The 23,418-nt window shown below is 35.2% G+C and overlaps 1 protein-coding gene across 1 annotated transcript in view; it reads right to left on the reverse strand.

Moving 5' to 3' along the window:
• The window catches only part of heca (hdc homolog, cell cycle regulator), a 68,804-nt gene that overhangs the window by 28,647 nt on the left and 16,739 nt on the right, over window positions 1-23,418 (reverse strand). Inside the window, exon 2 of the mRNA XM_073082599.1 lies at window positions 10,201-10,297. Coding sequence (XP_072938700.1) covers window positions 10,201-10,297 — 97 coding nt within the window. The remainder of the gene's footprint in view (window positions 1-10,200; window positions 10,298-23,418) is intronic.

The following is a 23,418-nucleotide window of genomic DNA, read 5'->3' on the forward strand; positions in this document are numbered from 1 at the left end:
ATGGTGCAATGAATAAATGCTCATTCATCTATTAATTATTGTATTAAATCGTTACAGAGCAGAGTAGCGGCTGGGCGCCTCGAAAATTACCTATAATGAGTAATAATGCATTATTCCAACATGAACGCAAGTGTACTTATAAGCGAAACGTGCGTGAATGCTTACACGGAGTAATCACGCAACTATCTCGACTGGTTCTAATAATTTGTTAAAGCAATAATGTATACAGACCACACCTAGCAATTAGAACATGATTATCTGAATTACTAGTGAGTGCTATTAGAACACTCGAGTCGCGCCGTAAAAGGGAACTGAGATAAACATACATTGTCGTCCTTCGATATTTTTGCATAAAGCGGTCCATACCAGAAATTGTATGTAAAATGTAATTTTAGTATGTAATTTTAAGAAACAGGCCCTATACACAGCCAAATAACGTACGGAGGTACTGCAAGGTACGAACGAGCCCTTTATCGAATTCAATAGAAAACGCCAATGTATAAAAGAACTGAAAAGATAATAACGACTGTCACATACTGCATTTGGGTTATTTGTTGTATTTCTAGCCTATTACATATTCTTATATAGCATATAGAATTTCTGAAATAAAGACAAATCTAACTCGTTTAGACTACACATCATGCCAATAAATACATACTTATTTATTACACACTTAAAAACCATTACCTTCTGGGGATATCAGGTAAAAAATGATGAATAACTACTTTTGGATATACATGATTGACAAACATGGCAAACCAATTACTGAGTACTAAGTTGAAATATCTTGTGTAAATGTCTCTGCCTAACCACACCCTTTAAACCACAACACAGAAACATTCATTCTGCCGTTAAAAGTAGAAATAGTGGCAAATGTATCAGTTTAAAACCTTTTAGTACCTACTAGTTGATTCTCGTGTTGTACATAAATAATTTATTAAAATTACATAATTATCTTTATTATATTAGCAAGAAAATATTCATTTTTAAATTTATTATAAGAACAGGGTACAATCGATACAATGCGATACGTAACAAATCAGCGAACATGGCGGCATTAGTCGTATTTACGATTCTATGCGCTAGAGATTTGCAAGCGTTGCGTCGAGCTGCAGCGACGTGCACTTTAAGTGGGACGTGCGCGTGCGTCGACCCCACGCCCGACTTCAGGGTTAACGCGGTGCCCACGACACGACACGACGCGATCTCGCGACTTGTCGCCGACCTATCCACCATTACGTAACTTATCTATTCACTGCCATTTACGTCTACGTCGTCAATTATTATTTACGATAGCCGACTAATAAACGAGCCGTTTTGGCTGGAAATCAAGCACATGTTTTCCAAACATTATTAGCGGTGTTATCGAGATAATAATAGTGGCTGCGGAGATCAACGACCGCTCTAGTTCTATTCTAGTAACCAGTCGCCACGACAAGTAGTAGTACAACTTCGTTGTTTCGTGGAAAACCGATTATTATTGTTGGAACGGAATATGTTCAAATTTTGAAACGGCATAGCATTGCAGTTTGCATAAACTGCTCTAGATCTTGTCACTTCCTTTTAGAAAAATGAATTACACGAACAAAAGGATGGTTTTTAGAATAATAATTTCCTAAGCCAATTGAAACGTGAACAGAGATAGTACGTAGCAACAACCCGAGATGCTGCTTACGAGAGTTTATTGTTCAGGCACGAGTTGTATCGAAGAATAATGAAATCGGGTAACATAAAGATTGTAAAATAAATACTCTAAGTACAAGATTTACAAACATTGTTCATTGGAATCGCGTTAGCCAATAAAATTATAAGAATCTGTAATTTAAAATTATAAAATAAAAAAAAACTTAAACCTAATTATAAATCTAGTAGTATACATTTCAATAGTAAATTCACATTGAAATCCGTCACGATATTTTCGACGTAACATTATATATTAAGTTGAAATAGGTTGAAAAACACTGGATAAGGAAGGCGCACAGAGATTCATTCATGTATCATATCTCGTTTGCGTCTGCGCAGGCGTGGGCGATGTTGTAGGCCGACTTTTGTCTGTAATGTCACACTTATCTAAACATTTGTTTGCAACTAATAAAAAGTACAAAAACATTCCAATGTATTGCTCACGACGTTAATCAAATTTGACTTGATTTCCGGGAGTTTGGCTGATAAACAGATGGAAATGTAAGTCATAATGTATCTCCTACTATTTAATATAATAATCCTTTTACAGTCTCACTACTGGGCTCCACAACTAGAGAACGGGAGCATATTTTATCGTGCTAGTTATGAGAATAAGAGGATTGGTGTAGGAAGGTATGATTAATGACCAATCCGTGTCGAATGTTTTCAAACTACTTCTAAGGCCTCTGACAAGGTTTAACCACGGCTGTCCAGTGTTAACAACCAGGACCAACGGCTTATCGGGCTCGCCGAAGCTCGGAAGAGGTTAATGGTCTAGTAGTCAATTCTTTACTTCGCCCGACGCCGCTTAGTAATGATTAGTGAAAATGTACAAATCGCGGTGTTATGTACGCTTTTACTTATGTAGACATGGTATCCGATATTGTATAATTTATAATCAATCTTTACTAATTGTATAATTAGCTTCATTGATTTCAAACCGTGATGTTATAAATTACTAATAGTGTTACGTTACTAAATTTCACAAAACAGTACACGAGTGCAATATAACACCCATATACCCACTATACACTGGACTACGAAACAAAACGCAAGATCAATAAATCACGATGCTCCGATTAATGATCCACTCCACTTTAAGAGATAAATTAACTGGTTAACCAACCAGACGACGACAAGAAAAAATATTTGATTGCTTCTGCAAAATATTTAGCGAAACGACTCTGAGATCTTTACGCAAACGAGGCTCATGTTTATCAAGATTGAATTCAATACAGTATGATGGCTACAAAAACCTGCTTCGAAGCCGTTCCCTTCTTTAGTATTACTGCTCTGCAAGTGGATACTTACGATAACTTTATAAAAAGTTGATCGCAAACACACAAAATGGTGGAACAAGTAGCCGTTGGGCAAAGTTCGCACGACGTTTTACCATTTATAGCCCTAATAGCTACCAGCGGTGTCGAAAACTGGACGGCGCAAGAAAATATGCAAGATACAGTAGTTAATGTTGCCTCATTGCACGCCGTATGTTCGTAATTTCTCATTTAAAGGGCTACGGTAGCCTAGTAAGAATTTTATTCACATCTATCGTATGTAACATAGTAATTACGTCGAACGGTTTCTTACGAAACGGTCGATATCTGAACTGGTATCAGACGTAGCGTGTCCGTACTATTATTGCTATACAGCTTTTTCTGGTGTAAGAAAGTTGCACCGCGAGACATATCAGACATCCAGCCCTATTGTATCTATTAGCCGGCTACTTTCTCATTTCTTGCCATTTACGGTCCGTTGAGAAAATCAAGATTCATTTGTGGATATTTGTAGCGATATGGAGCCGAAGTGACAGCACAATCTAAAAGGATTAATTCGGTCCCGTGCTTAAAGATCACTCTATCCTTTCAATTTGGAAGACAAAAAACAAACCCATAAAATGCGAAGCATTGCAATGTTCGATAAAATGGAAGAATAAACGGCCACATAAAATTTAGTTTCATTCGTGAGCCAACAAAATCTTCAATAGCTGCGCTAACAAGCGTTTGCAGTCGAAATGATAAAGCCATTATCTCATTGTAGGCTGGTCGCTGGTCGGACGAGGCGATTTCAAAGAAAAACACGAGCTAATCCACATGGGAAGCCTTGAGCGCGGTGTCGGGTGGCGGCTTCGGCTCCGCGGATTTAGTTACGCGGTGACCGCCGCGCCGGCCGCATCTTCCTACGACCCGATTCGATGTACATATTTATTTCCTTGCGAATGAAAACATAATACGATGTTATAAATCAAAGATTGGCTTACGTTATTTCTGAATGTTATTTTTTACATTTTTTAGGTACACAATCGGTTATTTGAATTAACGTAGTTAAAATACGTAAGACTTTAAATAGGTATGGCTTTAGTTAATCGATTTTAAGTCTTGTTTACATTTATCTTATAAAACTTATTAACATATACATGACATAATACATGGCATCGGTCATATTATTTATGCAAGAGGCCATTTTGTCAATTGATGTGTTTATATTCGCCGCAGTACGTTCAAGCCATACCTATCTTGCATTAAATTGACATTTGTAGAATGCTGATTGGAATCAGTCACATAATGTAGTTTAAAGTAAAATTGCCAAGCAGATGAGTCACTAGACAAATTGTTGACGTCGGAAATAAGTTGTCTGGCTTTATAGAAATGTTTGCAGACGTTGTTACTTTAATGGTTCTGCATCGTCGAATGGCAAATGTTTTAATTCCTCTACATACCTATTAACTTTTTGTAATAGCGTTGCCAACTATTATTCATTCTGACTCAAATAGTTAAGAATATAAAACACTTACCTACCGAATCGAAAACACTGCATTGTGCTCAGCGGGTGTACATTTAGACAATTTAGATGTGAGCACTAGATTCAGAAGTCGCTGAAACGAACGCAAAAATAGTACAACAACGTTTAGCATGCATCCTCGGCGTGCCGCAAATAAATCCTTCGAGACATTTTATGAAGTCGTTGAGCTCGTTAGTCTGATGTTTGATCGTGAGGAGATACTATCTACGTTGGTTTAGTAGCTACATGACGGCCGATGTGAAAATTGCTCACATGATAAATTCATAAGTTCTATTAGGTACGAGCGTAAAGGTAAAGCAACCGGTCCGATCAATATGCTGGCAGACATCGACCACCATAAATAGAAGAAGTGATCGCCGATTTAATGATGCTGGCTCGCGAAACGTGCCTCGGTTGTCGCTGTTATCAATCATGCTCACAACTTAGTATCGTTTCACCTCGGTTATTAGATTGAAGTATCAGCACAGGTACTTACTTATAAAGCTTTTATTTATTAAACGACTCTAGTACCACCCGATACATTTAAAGATGCTTTTAGCTTGAAACCAGTTGTAAAGTTGAGTAAAATGCGAGCGACGTATTAATGGAATAGCAAGCAGCTACGAGTAAAACGGCGGGTTTCTTCTCGTGAGATAAATTAAATATTAAATGATTTTAGTGCCTACCCGTATCTGTTTTAAAACTAGTTCAGGTTCATTTAAAGAGAATGTTAAAAGCATACGAAGTGCAGATTGCAACTTGACAGTAAAACATGGGGCTAAGGAACATGTTACAGGTTTTGCAGACATTTCTATAGAAAATATGGAGGTGATATATGAGAGAGCAAAATTATTAAGTTTCCTTTGCGGGATTTGCAAACGGGGTGCTGTCACGCGACGCCGAGCGAAACGAGCCGCCACGAAACAATGCTGCTTGTTGTTTACGCGATAGATAAGTAAGAAATGGTTTAAATTATGTTTCGTGTACGTAGAAGAAGCACTACTACAGGCTCCTAATAATAATTTTCATACAATTATACTTTTTAATCCGAGAATCCGACCACCAAGTTCACGGTTTTTCTATCTGTACACAGGTGGTTACCATGGATAAATTCAGGGTAAAAAGTGGAAAATTTATGTCTCACCATGTGGAGTCCACTTTCACAGAGTAGAAGTGCTGTTAAAATAACCGCACCCAAGAATAACCCAATTAGATCATAGGACAGACATTTGATATTTTGATTTTGTGGATAAATCTTAATATAAGTTGAAGACTTATCACAGACGGACATTTCAATTTTATTGGTACTTATCCACTTCCATCCAACTCAAAATACATTGTTACACAAGTGTTTCATAAATATCACACAATGTAATTCAAGGACAAAATACAATTTTAACGTTTTCGAGATCTGAACAGCAAAGCTCCCAAACTGCAACGCGCAAACGCAGTCTGAAAACAATTATTCAATCGTCGTGACAGTAAAAATAAGTGCTTAGTGCAACAGGCGCTGGGCAGTAATAAATATCAAACAAACGTCGGGTAAAAATAGAAGCCGGCTTGGGGGAATGACCGTCGGTTGACATACAACGAGCTCAAGGCCTGTTGCGATTAGATACCGACTGTCGACGGTGCATAACAAACATATAAGTACTGACAATTGCAAAATAATTCCACCGTGCAGCGACCAAGTGCGTACGGAACCGAGGCAGCCATAAAATCGAATGATAGATCGCGAACCCCAAAATGGTTCGCAGTTGGCAAGGAAGCGTTTTAGAAAGGTGAAACCAGAATTTACTGGCAGATAACTAGAGATACGGTTACGCAAAGCACTAGACGAGCCTATCTAACGCACAGATCGGTTTTAAAAGTAGTTTTGGATTAAACAGGTAGCTAGTTGACGTTCAAATATAGTTGTGTAAATATTTTTTACACTATTATGTTTGAACAGAATATTTTTAAGGACATCAATTGAATTAGATTTAAGTAGTAGGTAGTGGTTTAATGATGTGAAATAAATTGATGTTTCTTATAAATATCCTACCGTTTCCAATTTTCGTTTTCGTTACGCATATTTTCAATCAATGAGTAAGTATTCAATGTATGCTTATTTTTAATGTACCTACAACGTATTTAACCATATTTTAAAAGGGAAAGGAGTTTTATTGATGTTCGTAAAATTTATGCAAAATTATGTGTTTACGAAAAACATGTGATAAATATTATCATATTTAATAAAAAGTGGCTTTCGATTACGGAATAACTAATTACATAAAAAAATCGATGTCCCATTATGACTGAAAATAAATATATACGTATACCTCATGTCCCGCGCAATCAAGTAAAATTACACCTACATATTACGCCATCTGTCGCATTAACGACAAAACAGGTTTGCGAAGATCGTAACCTTGAATATTGCTAAAATTTTAAGCTTGACACTAACACGATATTTCCTGAGTTACATAAAACTTTATTCGTCAATAAATAATATAGGTTTAAAAATAGTTCAAGTTTGTCATTGCTTAATCAATTACGCATGATGACGTAAGTTATATTGTAGGTTTATTTTATTTGCTGTAATAAAAATAAATGTGAACGGATGCTTTTATCATCTAGAATTTGAATTCCTAAGTTTATTCATATTTATTTTGTTTAAACTTTTAGACGTGGCTAACGAAACCCAAGGTAGTTAATCAACGATCTTATATATAATAAATCTCCCACGTTTGGACTATCGTAGATTGAAATTGGACCGTGTCTGCCTACTAGATATTGTCAAACTAAAATTGGATACATTCTTTATTAATAATGGGCACCAACGTATAGGAATTCGTTACCGATAACTGTCCGAACAGGCATATGAATAATAAATGTATATTTCTGCCCTAAGCATTGGTGTTTGTGTACCTACCTACTCGTCGACATGACACCAACGTCAGGAAATTCTACGATAAAAAGTCCTAAAGCCTAAAGTAAATTCTTGTAATAGTCATGTTCGCATGCCTACACGTCAAGAAATACTGATCAGGATAGGGTGCTACTTGTATTTTTACCTTAACTTAAAAGCTTAGTCAGGCTTAAAGTAGGTAACTCCTAAGAATTATTTGATACGATATCCGTCAAAAAGTACTCATTTTGTGAAAGTATCGAGTACAAAAGCATTGAAAGGAAAAGTATTGGATACTACTACGTACTTTTTCCGTGTCCTTACCCGAGTTACGACTTGGTAGAGCCGACAGTTATCGCAAGTGTCCGTCCTGTGTTTTTACGCCAACAAAGGTAAACTTTCACCGTCAACGCTTTTCAGTATAAAATATTTTATCATACTAACTGACCACTTCAGTTCATGCAAATAGGACGGCTTTTGAAAGCAATTGTATAAACATTGCACCTACTGGCCTTTAAATGCATTGTAAAAATAGTGTTTCGGTTTGGAAAATGAAAACGTATTTTTATAATGCAGAAGTCGCAAACTAGTGTCCAATTAACATGGATGATATTGGTCACTGCATTCATGGACATGTGTTATATATGGGATTAAAATCCTATAAGAGGTAGCTGCAGATCCATTCCTTTCTGTAAGAACTAAATAAGAACAACTTGTCTATAAGTCTGTCGTGAATTGATCACATCCTTCGAACATAACGGCGTTTGATTAATACTTATCTTATTATTTACAACACAGAAATAGGTGTGACAGTGGTACCTCCCTAGTCGTATTCATAAACGCTTGAAGCAGAAACTTTATGAAAAAAAAATCGTGACGTTCCCGTTGGGAATTATCCGTCGAAATCGCTGCAAAATTTTGTATGCGCATAATCAAATGAAACAACACTTACAGGTTTTGCTAACATACACTTGCAATCACTTCACACGACAGAGCTTAGATTTGAGAGTCTCTGAAGTTGAGACTCCGTAAGTGTCCCTCGTTAACGAGCGAAAAAGGCGTTGAGTGAAGTGCCCAGAGGCGGTTAGAATCATGCGGGTTTTAGCCGCGCCATTTACTACGGGCCGAATAGACTGATAAAGTATTCATAAAAACAAGTCTTTGAATTGTTGAATGCGAGGCCGAAAACTAACTCTTTAACTGGCAGACGAATTTAGAGTAAATCCAAAACTGACTACGACGTAATTGTAACTGTTATAAATGTATCAATCGTTTAAATGGAAAAGCAATATTGTCCTCAATCATCAAAGTCCAAAAGATATAGAGAATGTAATAATTTATATCATATATATAAAATATCAATCGGAGCTGTGTGAAGTTTGCCAAGAAGCACTCAACTAACGTGGTAGATAGTGACTAGAGCCACTGAAACAGTGGAACGATGAAAGATAAGAAATCGATGTTCTTTTTTTGTAACATAATTCGATTTACAGAAACGAAAATTTAACGAAAAGGTAAGCTCGCTAAAATATATAAATCAAACGGGCACACAACATTTATTTTATTGAATTACTTAACACTTTTTTGTCACAATACAAACATGTATTATACCAAAAATGTAATCTTTATTTATTTCTAAACGTTAAGTCACATGAGATGAATAATTATTTTCACACATTTCCACTAAGTTCGTCATGTTTGCTTTATTCGTTAAAGACTATTTTTACGAGTAACGTAAGTGCTTGATCATGAGACCGATGGGCGACATTGCTAAAAATATATTTTTATACTTAATAGAGGCTAGTAGTATGCCATCTATGGTAAGTGGCCAGTGCCTCTCATACTGTAGCAGGGGTGGTCGTGTGTGGATGTCTAACTTACATATGACCACATTAGTCCTCAGGAGCGGTAAATCATCTGTGATCGGCTCCTGGTACAACTTTTATTCATATGCAGTGACCTCTTACCATCAAGAGGATTGATCGTTTGGGACTTCTCTTTTAAAATAATCCTTTTATAAACTGTATACCATGATTATAAAACTGAAATAACCATAGGGGCGATGGTGCCATATTTTTACCACAAAATAAACCTTTTTGCACATCTCCCTTCAAAAGCCGTCCAAAATAATTCTAAATAGAGTTCAATATTTCGTACTCTATCAAGTCAGCATTAAAATTTTTAATTTTCATAATTTTTCAGAAAAAATACAAAATTGCACCTGGTTACTTTACTTACTTTGTTGCTTAAACAAAGGTATTTATCTACATACAGATGTTATTTCTGAACAAAGAAGGAAGATGGGTGTAAATAAATGAACAAAAGTCAACGCGGTATGCAACTTGACAATGGATACTTAAAATGTATGCATTCAAGACTATTAATCATGTTCCTCACATTTTTCAGAGAGAAATTCTTATTTTGGAATAAAAATGCTATTAAGTGTACTTGGGTTACAAGGTGTGGTGAGGCAGACTTCCATTAGCAAACTTGGTTGGTTGGTTACAAATACGTATATACCTATAATGTTAAGTCAACTGTTAGGCATTTTCTATATAACTTGGACCTATTTCTACCGTAAGGCTAATTGTGTACTAAATAAAAATCGATAAAATTCGAACTTTTGTACATAGACTTACTAAATATAGACATACAATGATTGCTCCTTTGATATTTAAAGACATATTAGGCACTTTAAGTAAACATCTGATAAACAGCGTGCACATAACATGGTTCACGTTTAATTGAAACTTGATCGGATCTAAATATTTAGCTGCCTTCTAGGCGTCTCTATATGGCCAAACGACCACTAACTAACTGCGTCTTACCAAAATGGCATCACTTACCTTAATCTGATATGAGTTGACTTTATGTTTGGGCAGTAGATTGAAGGTGGAAAAGTCCAGTCTTCTCGAAAATATGCCGTTGGCGCCGGCCCCAGCTCTGTAAGAAAAAAATTCCATTATTTTTCTTGAAAAATAATGGAAATATTTAAAAAACTAATGTTTATTTAAATCTATATATATAAAAGAGATTTCCACGTATATAGTCACTCATCACGATATCTCTGGAACCATTAGAGCTAAAGACTTGAAATTTGGTAGGAATATTCTTTTCACCGAGTAGAGGTCAGCTAAGAACGGATTTTACGAAATTCCACCGTTAAGGGGGTTAAATGGGGGTTGGAAGTTAATATGAAAGTCCGTCAGTTTTAAAGCAAACTAGATGAAAATTGGTATTTAGCTTTCTGATTTAAAGTAATAAAAATCTAATCTAAGGGTTTTTCCAAAATCAACCCTAAAGGTGATTAAATAGGGGTTGACAGGTTATTTTAAATTTTGCCATTTTGGAAGCCAGCACTATGAAAGTTAGCCATTGCTTTGCTGGTTAGATATAAAATAACTTTCGTTCTACCGTTTTTGGAAAATCAACCCCTATGTGGGTTAAATAAGGGTTGTAAGTTTGTATAGAATTCCCCCAGTTTTGATGTAAACGCTATCAAAATCGGTATTTAGGTTTTCGATTAAAAATAATTAAATACCTATTTCACCATTTTTGGAAAATCAACCCTTAAGTTGGTAAAATAAGGGTTAACAGCTTATTTTAAAATTTGCCAATTTGAAAGCCAGCACTATGTAAGTTAGCCATTGGCTCACTGGTTAGCTACAGTGGAACTATAATTCTACCGTTTAGAAAATGAACCCTTATTTGGGTTAAATAAGGGTTGTAAGTTTGTATGAGAGTCCCCCAGTTTTGATGTAAACTGTATAAAAATCGGTATCTGGGTTTCGATAGAAAATAATTAATCATCTATCTCATTGTTTTTGGAAAATCATCCCTTAAGTTCGTTAAATGGGGTTGGAATTTTATTTCAAACTCCGTTAATTCGGAAGCAAGGACTATAAAAACTTGCATTTGGCTTTCCTGTTAGAAATAATAGAACTTTTTAACACCATTTATGGAAAATCTACCCTCAAGACGGTAAAATAGGGGTTGTAAGTTTGTATGAAAGTCCTCCAGTTTTAATGTAAACTGTATAAAAATCGGTATTTGGGTTTTCGATAGAAAATAATTAAACACCTATACCATTATTTTTGGAAAATCATCCCTTAAGGTCGTTAAATGGGGGTTGGAATTTTATTTCAAACTCCGTTAATTCGGGAGCGACCACTATGAAAAATTATCATTACAATCAATGAAGCATCTGAGTCACGGTTTTTTTTAGATTTTTAGATCAACCCTTAAGACTGCTATAGAAGGGTGTATGCATTATGCCTTTCTGTTTACACATCTGTTTCAGCATTTTAGCAACTCAACAATCAACCACCATTAGGGTACTATTTTTTTTATACTATAGAAGTAGAAGACGAGCATGCAGTCCACCTGATGGTAAGTGGCTACTGCCGCCCATGGACATCTGTAATCAACCCCAGATAGGATTAGATATTCCTACCTGAGGTCAGCCACAGATGCGCCGCTACCCCTGAGGACTAAGTTGGAACGCCTCGGAAAAGTCTGTCTCCCTTACCACACCCTTAAAAACGGAACACAGCAGCGCCTAACACTGCTGTTATTAGGTAGAAATAGGTGTGGCGGTGGTGCCGCCGGAGTCGAACCACAAAGGGTTCTACCACCTTTAGAAACCTATAAGTAAAGGAAGATTCTTTAAAAACCGTTGTTGAAGTTACTTCCTATGGCGTGTCTGGAAAAAGAACAGAGTGGAGAGAGGTTTAGTGTAGGGTGAAATTCCACGGGCCATCGTAACATATATTTTTAACATGGGAATGTATTACGCGTGTTGAAGTGCACATCGACGGTTTTTTAGGGTTCCGTACATAAAGGATAAAAACGGAACTCTATTACTAAGACTTCACTGTCTGTCCGTCTGTCCGTGTGTCACAGGGCTCTATCTCTGGAACCGTAATAGATAGACATTTGAAATTCTTACAGAGGATGCATAACGGTGGCCGCTATAACAACAAATACTAAAAATAAAAAAGTTGAAAACAAAAAGGGGTCCCCATACAACAAACTGCTATTCGATATTTTTCCAACTAACTTTTAAACCGGTAGAAGTAGACAGTTGAAACTTTCACAAAATGTGTAAATAAAGATTTTAGTTGTACGGAATGCTCAAGGTGCGGGTTGGACTTGCACTTGGTAAATTATTAGTAACGCGCAGACCCGCGGGCCACAAGGAAAAGTCGCGGGCCATACACCACCCGTGGGTGTCGGCTTGCCGACCGCAGGTGTTGAATTAGCTTTCAGAAATTTGATGATAAAGTATTTATTGATACATATGTACATAGGAATGTTTTTGAAATTCTACTAAGGAGGTAAAAGAAGTGTTATATGTATATATACGGGAATCTTTTAAGTTCGAAGTTAGAAACGTAAAATTTCAGATAACGTCTATTCAGACAAATACACGACAACGTGGACGGGTGCAAATTTCATATATGATAATGCGTAATTTTGGTATACTGATTAGGTCCATCGCAACTACTTTGGACACACTGCGTGCCAACATTTTGTCCTGCCGTGGGGTATGGTTGTGGTTATGCGTGGATTAGTGATGGTTATGTGATAGACACATAGACCTTGGATTAAAATTTTTGGGCTAGAACAGGGCTACAGTATCCCCTGCCTGTCGTACGAGACTAAAGGGGGACTTCGGGAGTTGCGGGCAGCAAGAATGGGAGCTCTAACCGCCCAGCCAGCTACCCTGGAAAGAACCACTGTATGTAAGGCCGCATATAACATGGACGGTTCCTATGGAATAGAGTAAATAATAATTATTTTAGAACTTTGAAACTAGGCTGGAATAGAGTTCGGGAATAATGCCCTTAGAAAAAATGCACGGTGTAAAATAAAAATAAAAAAAAAGTAAAAATATTTAATTAACAGCTGGAATAGATCAAATTTTGAAACGATTTTTTGTTTCGTCCTGTTAAACAACCAAGAATAAATACTTCGAAATTTATACTTTTTTTTTTAAATAAAAATGTAAATTTTAATTACGTACGACACAGTACCTCCATGGTGATGTGGAAAGCTGTATTATTTATTATTTTAATTCATATAAATCGATAAGACCCTAAGTAGTTAACGGTGTGTTGATTTCGTAAAATCCGTTCATGATAAATAATTAGGCAGCTAGATAACACAATTTAATATTTCTTTTACTTGGCATGTATTTTATGCCACGCGAAGCGGGCGGGTAACGGCTAGTAATACATATCTTAATTGTTCGGTCTTAATTAATTATTCAATTATGTAACAATATCAATAAAATCATACCTAAAAAGTATGTCGTAAGTCGAATTGAAACATAATTTTCTGAAATAAAATATTTTGGAATTAGGTATATATACTTATAAGGTAAGTATTTTATACTTATAAAATATATAAAGAAAACCTAGTACTAGTAATACCTACCTACTAAGCCTACGCCGTCTGTAAGTCCGCAGTAGATTAATCTGTAGTTACGAATGAAAAGTCATTGTTTCAGCTTTTAAAAATAAATATTTAGATACTTAACAAATTCCAGCATTACAATAAATGTAAATTTAATTTGTACCATTTAACAACCGTAACTAAATAGCTCATATTTGCGTACACAATTTAATATCAAGAATTTTTTAATTTACATTCTAACTGCGAGTACTGAAACTATTATTTTTTTGTAACGCTTAACGGCGCACACAAAACAGGTTTTCATATTAACCACATTTGAATTGGTAATAGATGATAACGTGGACAAAACAATATTTCATTTAAACTTATTTAAATTAAAGCATGTTGACTTGTCGGTGAAATAAACGGCTCATACAAAAAATAAATAGACTACGCCTCTCGCAGAACTCTGAGATGTTGGTTTCATAATATTCTTTACTTTACTGTACTTTTAACAGTTGGTTTAATTTTCAAAACCTTAATAATGCATTTCAAAAAGGAATACATGTTTGGAACATTAGTTTGGTTAAGTCATAAATAGGAAGATTTCGTTTATTATAATTGAATGAAATATAAAAGTAATAACGCTTCATGCGAAAAAATTGCGACAAAAATTTCGTACAAAACATCTTTACAAACATATTTAACCTTGTATTTGGTGTATTTACATAATTGTTTTAAAGCAAAATATTACATGAACGTGTTATTTTATATGTAGCGTAAATGAAAATGACTCAATTCTGTTACGTATCGACATATTTGCGATACCCACCCACTAATACACATAATATTTGCTATCCATTTATCATGATTTTAAAATAACTTCGTAAGCGATTATAGAATCATTATTGCTCACGAATTTCGTTCTATGTTTTTAGTATTGATTAGTGAAAAATAGGTGCAAACAACTCTTAGGTAATCAATATACCTACATAGAGTTTTATACACCTTTCCGTTACGCATATTAGCATAAAAATCGATTAATGATCGCTACAAAACATTAATCCACCGAAATGTAACAGTTATTCACATTCAAAAGCTCAATTCTTGGAAAAGTTACGCCACTTACATCAAATAGCATCTCGAGCGGTGCAGTTGGCGCCGCGCAAAAAGCAAAATAAAGTCCCAAGGTTGCGCGCAAAAACTTGTTTTTTCATTGCCAAGGCCAACCAAATTAGATACCGGGTCTCGTATCGCCGGGTGTGTCAACATAGCATTGTGTTTACATTCACGTGGAGATAAAAAACCGCCGATTATATTGTTGACGCGAACATTTTATGATCTTCAACGCGAATTTTTATTTCTATACAATTATATAGTTTTTATTATATCCACATTATATGTGTTACGCAAATTATACGTGGGTTTTGGGTAGATGTGAAGCGCGTGTAACTTCGCTGCTTAAGTAATCGATATACAAAGTTAAGCAAAGTCGGGCGATCAGGAATTTGATGAACCAATCCAAGCCCATCTCAATTTTCATTTTTAACCCACTTCAATATTTTGGAGGGCACGTTATGTCGTAGCTCCCAGAAGGTACTATTGGGTAGTATTTATTATTTAACTCTGTAAATTATTCTCCACAAACCCCTTTAGAACAAAGTAGTGGAGTAAGGTCCAGGCCTCTCCCAGTTGTGAGGTCCTGAGACCGAGAAATGTTCCTGGAAAATTTCATATAAAAACTACAACCGACATAAAATGAATTTCCTATTTAGGTATACCAATAACACTTTTTTGTATTTAAACTTATTATATTTAGATTTTGTAATATAATACATAATACATAACTTATCATTGGCATTTGAGGATTACCATTAATATAAATAAGATTGTTGTTGATTACTATAACATATCTTTATTTGTGCACTGACCAATTTTAAATAATTGGGCATGCACGATGTTGTTTCTCATACTTTTTCGGCAACGGAAGTAAACTAAATTAATATGGGTAACCTTGGACGTACAATGCCTTTAATGTAATCAACGAAAATACACAACAAACTTGCCCCACTTCCGTTTGCATGTAACGTAACACCGGGAACATAATGTTATGGCGACATACTAAACCAAAACACGATAAGCCATCTAAAATTGCAAGGTGAGTCAAATGGAGTCATGTTGTTTGTCTAATCCGGTTCTTATAGCATGGCTTCCTGGACATTAAGTACCTATGAACTAGATTCGAGTAATTTGGCGCAAACTTTGTTTTTTTACAAGATGATTTTATGGTTATATATAGGCGGATACTTAAAAAAACTGTGTAAAAGTATATACAGAGGCTATATAATTATGCAATTCATATAGTTTTTCCCACCATTTATGTTATCTGTAGTCGAAAAATAACCACGCATACAGGCGCATATTATTATAAGCCGTCCGGCACTGTCACACATACATGATACATCAATTTATAGAACTTGTTGAGTATTATGTAATATCAAAGAAAAGAAGAATGTGTTTATTCTACCAAAAATATAGAAAACGTTGGTATCCTTTCTGATACTAAAATATTTACTTAATTAATTTTATAGAACTTTACAACTTTATAAACTTTATTATAATAGTAAAAACAGAACGTTTCAACTTTTACAACGCACCGCGACATTTAAGCTCTTGGCCACATGACTTAAAAAGATGTGACGCATATTCACCAACAACATAATAACAGCCTTGTTTACCAGACATTTCGTATATCGATCGATATATAGTGAATGCAAGCAGCGCTCTTGGCCTTGACTGGTGCATAAAAATAACAACAGTCCATTTATATCAAATGAGCAGGCGCGTCTTAGTGCGCATTCGACCTAGGGATGGGGATCTGAGATCGTTTAATCGGAGAATCGTTCTTTTGGGTAATAAAAACGATTATATTAATCAATCTCCAGTAATGGATCGATTCAGCGAATCGATCTATCATCCTAGAAAATCGAAAGAAGATCTTTTCGAAATTGGTTGAATGTGTTAAGTGTATACATTTTTTGCGGATACGTAGTTTCAGTGCTTGTTTGGTCCTGATGACCTTTTTTTCGCTATCTTTGGCCTTTTTAGCTGAAAAGATCGAAGATCAATTTTTGGAGAATCGATTCTTTGGGCCTCAATTTTTTTGTGAATCGATGTTATCCAGTTCGATTCAAATTGATTTAAGAATAAATTTTTTAGAAAGGAATCGCCATCCCTAATTTGACCGAATGATCCCGAGCTCTGCGCGTACGCAACCGCTGTTTGCTTAGGACTCGGGTCGACAAAGGGCGCGGTAAACGATAGCACACATTTCGATTGGTTTGCACCGACTATTACCAAACCACTAAAAGCTATTGCAGCCGATGCACCTCTCCGTTGACGACACTGTTCCTCTTCAAAACAACGTATTAACGTTTGTGTTTAACAAACACATGCCGTCTGCAAGGTCACCCAGTCAATAAAGACATTTGGTATTTTCGCTTGCCAAGCTGTGAAAACAAAATTGGTAATGCAAAAATGAATAATACCTTCGTAATTGTTATTTCAGTAGATATTTCGTATCTAATCGGGCAAATATTGATATCTCCTAATCTGTACTTGCTTGTGGGCACGATGACAATTTATCTTTTATTTTGTTTACTCGGCTATCAGAGTCGGTCTCTTAATCTTTCGGTCCATCTGTTTGTTTAAATGTTTGATTAATGAACCTACATATTTAAATTTGACTAAGTTATTTGGCTTACCGCCGGAAGACGTCCGATGTTACCTTCAAATATTTTGAAGGTTATCTACATATTAAGGAAGTAATTACCAGTATATGCATTGTCTTAATGCAATATTGGTTGAGGCGATGTGGGTGGAAAATAGTGTTTATGCAATAATTTGGGAATCCAATAAATTCAAATGTCTAAACTGAAATTGAAAAACAACAATAACTCTCAATGAATGTTTCAAATGGTTCTTTAATGGTCAATTTATCATATTACGCAACACAACATCGATGTAAATTTACATATCGCTGTACATTTCACTGGAAGCAATTTATGATGCGATGTTCTAAGGTATTTCTCAAAACATTTATTAGATTTAAAATCGAACAGAAGCCGTCCGTTCAGTTTAGTGGAGATAAGCCGACTCTATTGTGATTTGAAAGTAGACGTTAGTGGGAGTTGCATGGGAACCGGTTCCCGACTTTCTCATTCAGACCGACCTACGTCGGCCGACCCGTACGGGCTAGCCTCGAATACCAACGAGATTAAATCGTGATACTATATGATGCTCTCAACTTAGGCTATATTAGGTAATAAGTAATTTTATCTCTACAATCTTCCACCTGAATTGTTATAGTAGCTATACTCACATCTTTAGTTATTCATTATTCTAGTTACACAAAAATTTTAAGAAACTTAATCTTGGGTTCATAATTTAAATTACAAAATGTCACGTCATATTATTTGTTACGGAATATTTCTTCATAACGCGTACGAATTTTGTATGTAAGTACCTACACGTTTCGCGAGGCAAACATTCCACAAGTTCCACGTGTTCTTTTTTTACCAAAACAAAGACCTTGCACTGACATAATAGAGATCAAATTAACGTATAAAGTGTGACACAAAGGCGACTCGTGCATAAAACAAAATGTATAAAACGGGCGTCAAGGTGCCTTTACGGCGCCGTTTAAATACATACACATACGAAGAGAACGTGCCTCGAAATTTCCTACGATGACCCCCGCCTACATAATTAGTAGCTACGGATGTTGGCGAGGCCTCGTCATCTAAAGTGTCAATACACGCATTGAATCGTGTGCCGTCTGCGAGCTCATAGTAACGAGTGGGTACTCCGCACAAACATCGATTGCTTACTTAAAATAACGCATCCATTAATCTAAGAACGAAGCGTGTAGGCGTTATTTGTCCGCCGTAAACGTTGCATAATTATCCGAACACCGCGATAAAATTAAACAACAACACGTTGATTAAAATTTATAGTATCGGCAGCCATATTAAATATCAAAAACATAGCACTAAAATGTAAATGTTAACGCGAGATAGTATCGCAGTTTACCACCATACACAGAAACGTAATGCGTTTACATTGTTTGAAAACAATTGATAGCATGAATTCGCAAGCAAGGTCAACAGCGATACCTAAATCGAATCATTAATCTTTGTCAGCTTTTCCATATCACACTTTTTGCAGTGATAGACAGATATCGCGAGTGGAGGCTGTTGGGCAATCGCGCATGCAGTTTTGAATTACGATTAGGTAGTATTTTGCTCGATTTTAAATCAGTTTCGAAACTGACTTGATTTCTGGTTAGACCTTCTGTTTTTGACATCTACCATTAGTTACACAGTACTTAATTTTAATTCTTAAACGTCATGTGTATCGTTTAATATAATTTGCAATTTGATTATGAAAAGTGTATTATGAACAATTTGAGTGATCTTATCAGGCACGAAATAAGCGCAGAGCTTTAGAATGCAGCGTAGAAGCGCGTTGTAAACATTGTAGACCTTGGCCTCGGCCGCACAATGGGCCCCACTAAATTCGATTACGTAACACCGGCACGGTTGCTTTGTTCACGATTTTTACCATAAAAGCCTCGCCACAGGCTCCCTAGAACGCAGTAACGCGAATACCACACCAAGTGCCTGTTTTATGTTAATATGAACCTACTTGCATTGTTTATTTTTAGCAGAAATGACGCATGCGCGATAAATATTAAGTATATACCTATATGATTGTACTCGACTCTAATAAACTACCATTCTGTGAGATATGATGAAATAAATTTATAAATTACCAAGAATAAAACAACTCGTGCTTTCACAACGTTATAAATGATCTGGATCTCTAGCCCAATGTTTTTTCTGCGTTATACAATCATGCACTAGGCAAGCCCAAATGCAAAATTCACGGAAACCTACAGTTTCAAGTCAACATCTACAAGATTTACATAATACATTCTTACTGCGCACAATGCCCGGAAGCTATACAACAATTGATATAGAGTTGTTATTTTGTTAATGTAAATGAATTGGCGGCGGGTAAAATTTTGAAAACAATGTCGGGCCCTCGTTCAAGGTCTACACATCAAAACAAGGGCCAGAGTGACCCTCATTAGAATTCCAGGAAGTATTTAGTATCGAGAACAAAGATGCCGAGATTGCCGAGCCTCAACATCGGATTGTTCTAAGGTAGGTCCCTCATTAACGGTCCGGTCCATTTCGAATATTTCTTTGAAGTATGATATTGGTAGGTAACTCAAATGAAGAATGTACTTTATTGACAAGGATGGAATTGAGACATTCATTGTGTTACTATAATTAAGCGCTCAAAAGCGTGTGATTAACTAAGGTCACTAACGAGTGTCATGTCCAGTAGGAAAGCTACGCATTTTTCACATGGTATTAATTGGAAAATGGGTCGAGAGACGAGCACGGAACTAACGGGTAATAAAAATAATTAGGCAATTACATGAATTGAGCGGGGGCGTGGCGATCGATCCACGACTATCTTCATTGTATGTAAAAAGAACAGGCAGTCATGCGTATCCAAACGATGAACAATAATTTATTTTCGAACAAACTTCCCGCACCGCTCCACCCGCGAATATCTTTGCGCATTTTTTTCGAAATTATAACCAAATCCTAGGTGTTTTCAAACAAAACAGTTTTGATTTTTTTAGGTATTTTGTAAACACCTGTCACCTATTTCTATACTAGTGACTCTTTCTAATTCGTTTCGTCTAACGTTAACCCGTACGTACAGATATGTATATGGAAAAATGATAATATTGACACATTAATAAAGCAGTTATTTTAAGAAAGGAACAATCACTTTATTTTTATGACTATACGATGAGTTAAAGGGAGTTAAACCGAGGCATCGGAAATAAATGAGCACACAGATATAAATAAATACAGGTGCTGTTATCACTTTTATCTTTCTGCAAATTATAATAATTATCTAAATCTTTCTACAAAGTAGAGATTGCATTCATATTTATCTGTCTCATCTTTTACACATCTTTATACAAAATTACAATCACAACAAAAAATTCAATATATTAATCAACACAAATTAATGGTGATAACATTTAGTTAACAGTTCTTTTCTATTTACAAAAATATTTTTCGATGACCAGAAAACCCTTGAACATAAAGAACTTTTGCATCATATAACTAAAATAACTTTACACCTAAGACTCCCTTTATAGAAATAAACTAAAAGTCAGAATAACATACTCGTACAATAAAATTTAACGGAACGAAGTCGTATTAGGAGGCTAGTAAATTTCTATTCATGAAAAAGATATAAAATCATTCTAGATACAATTAAGCTCCAATCATAAAACTTGTCTCAAGCGACTGAATTTATTGAATAAAACTTCTTTTCGCACAGCAACTTAAATCAGTTGTGGGAAATATAAAAGCCAATGTTGACTAATTCAAATACCAACGTTTATTACTTAATAGGTATACAAACGTTAAACCGGCTCGGCTGTAAATAGCTATATTGTTAGAAGTAAATTGACTACGATATTATTAGCCGAGATTAAATGAGATTTTTTATATTATTACGAGCTTCTCCACTCGACACGCGTTACGCCCACTCAGTTTGTAAATGTATACAGGAGAATATTTAATATATCTGAGGATTGTTTATTTTTAGAGAAAATATTTTTGGAATTAATATGGTCTTATGTCATTTCCTTAAAAAGTTATTTTTGCGTGAAAACTCCATTCAAACAGTTCCCTTAGTATGAATTTTTACGTTTTTACAAAAATGACTGTTTTTGTAATTGTTTACGTATTTGCCCATACATTTCCAATCAGCGCCCCTATCGGACTGTATCAGAACTGATTGGAAATGTATGGGAAATACGCAAACAAATACAAAAAACAGTCATTTTTGTAAAAACGTAAAAACTCATGCTAAAGGTACTGGTTTACTTATTCTTAAGATTATATTGTACAGAGATTTAACATAAAAGGTGTTTTATTTTGTATCAAAGAAAATTCAGAAAATGTCCGTTATTTAGAACTTACTTAAATTATAATCGTATTTGTAAAGTCGTAAAGTTCTATATGAACCCATTTGAGCCTCATAACTATGTAGTTCGCTATGGAGTTCCAAAGGATTTATGGTTGAAAAAAACTTATCGTTGGCTCGCTAATGGCTGCGAATTCTATGCTATAAGATTTATTGTCCTATTAGTTTTTTGCTAATAAGAATACTTTGCCAAATATTGTGTAGTCGTGCGTCAGATAAGGAATATACATTTCCGTTGAAATAAAACCATATTTTAAATGAGATTTTTAAATGCATTATGTAATCTAATTAATGTTTTTGCTACTGTCTCCTATATTTGTGGAGACGTTAGATAAAAGCTAGTTATTTATGTAATGTTTAGTATGTTTGTGAACCGACTTTGAAAAATGAGGCCATTCCACGTTTAGTGTTTTTTTGCCCTATTTTCTTCAGTTACATTGATACGTAGGTATTTTTGTTAAGTTATAAAAATACCTACATAGCTATTTTTATAAAAAACATTATGTTCGAATATTTTTAGTTCGAAAAGCGAATTTAAGGGTGTACCTATGCAAATTTTCTTCTTATAATTTCAGTACAAATGAAGTTACCAGATCAGTATTTGAACATTTGCGCATAATATTGAATAACAAACCATATGTAAAATTTAATATTAAAATCATATGTAGGTTATCAGTCAACAAAATGTCACATCAATAAAAAAATACACGTGGCTCGTTTTTTTAATGATTGCGAATTCACGAACGATAATGATAACTTAATTCTGTGCCGAAATGTCAAAATATCAACATTACTCGTGACAATGTAGAGTGGACTGGAATTCAAAAACTGCTTCTAACAAGATCGTTGAAATTGTATAACTTTTTATGCCTTTCATTTTTCTCAAAATTACAATATAACTACGTAGTTTATGTTATGTTATGTTAGTTTTGATAGGAACAGTACGAAGTAATCAGTAATAACACAACCTAACAATAACCCCCATTGTTGACTTTACAACGTTTCGTAAATAAATAAATATATGTCGGAGGAAGAGTCAGAGTTATTTAATATAGCTTTAGCTATACTGTTACTTTAGTATTTTAGTAATGTTATTGGTACTTGATCAATCGAAGGGTTAATTGATTTAAATTATAATTAACAGTCATTGTATAGCTTTCGTATTAGAATCAGAGCAGAGACTTTAAGAAGTCTCTAGTGGAGTCGAGGTATGTGGCGGCGCGGTGGGGAAACTTTGATAAGAACTGATGTGAGTGATCAAGGTGGATCATTATTTCGTTGTGCTTTGGAGCGTGTAGTCACTACCTTGAACCTGCTGCTCAAATCCTTTGTTTGTAAAGTAATAGTAGTAGTATAGTATAGTTATTTTGTAAATCCGAAGTTATCATGTTAAGAGAACAATAAATACTGTGATTACTGTATTTGTGCCTGCATCTACCCTATGACAACGCCCACAAAACCCATAGATTCTATCAATGATGTCGATGAGAGCCGTCCTTCTCCGACATATATATCATATCGTATATACACATTTTAAATTAGCTCTTTACTAACACAGCCTATACATTACGGTTAAGTACATA

This window comes from Epargyreus clarus, unplaced genomic scaffold, assembly GCF_041222505.1.
Source record: "Epargyreus clarus isolate Ecla_fem2 unplaced genomic scaffold, WU_Ecla_fem_2.2 ptg000018l, whole genome shotgun sequence".
Classification (NCBI taxonomy): domain Eukaryota; kingdom Metazoa; phylum Arthropoda; class Insecta; order Lepidoptera; family Hesperiidae; genus Epargyreus; species Epargyreus clarus.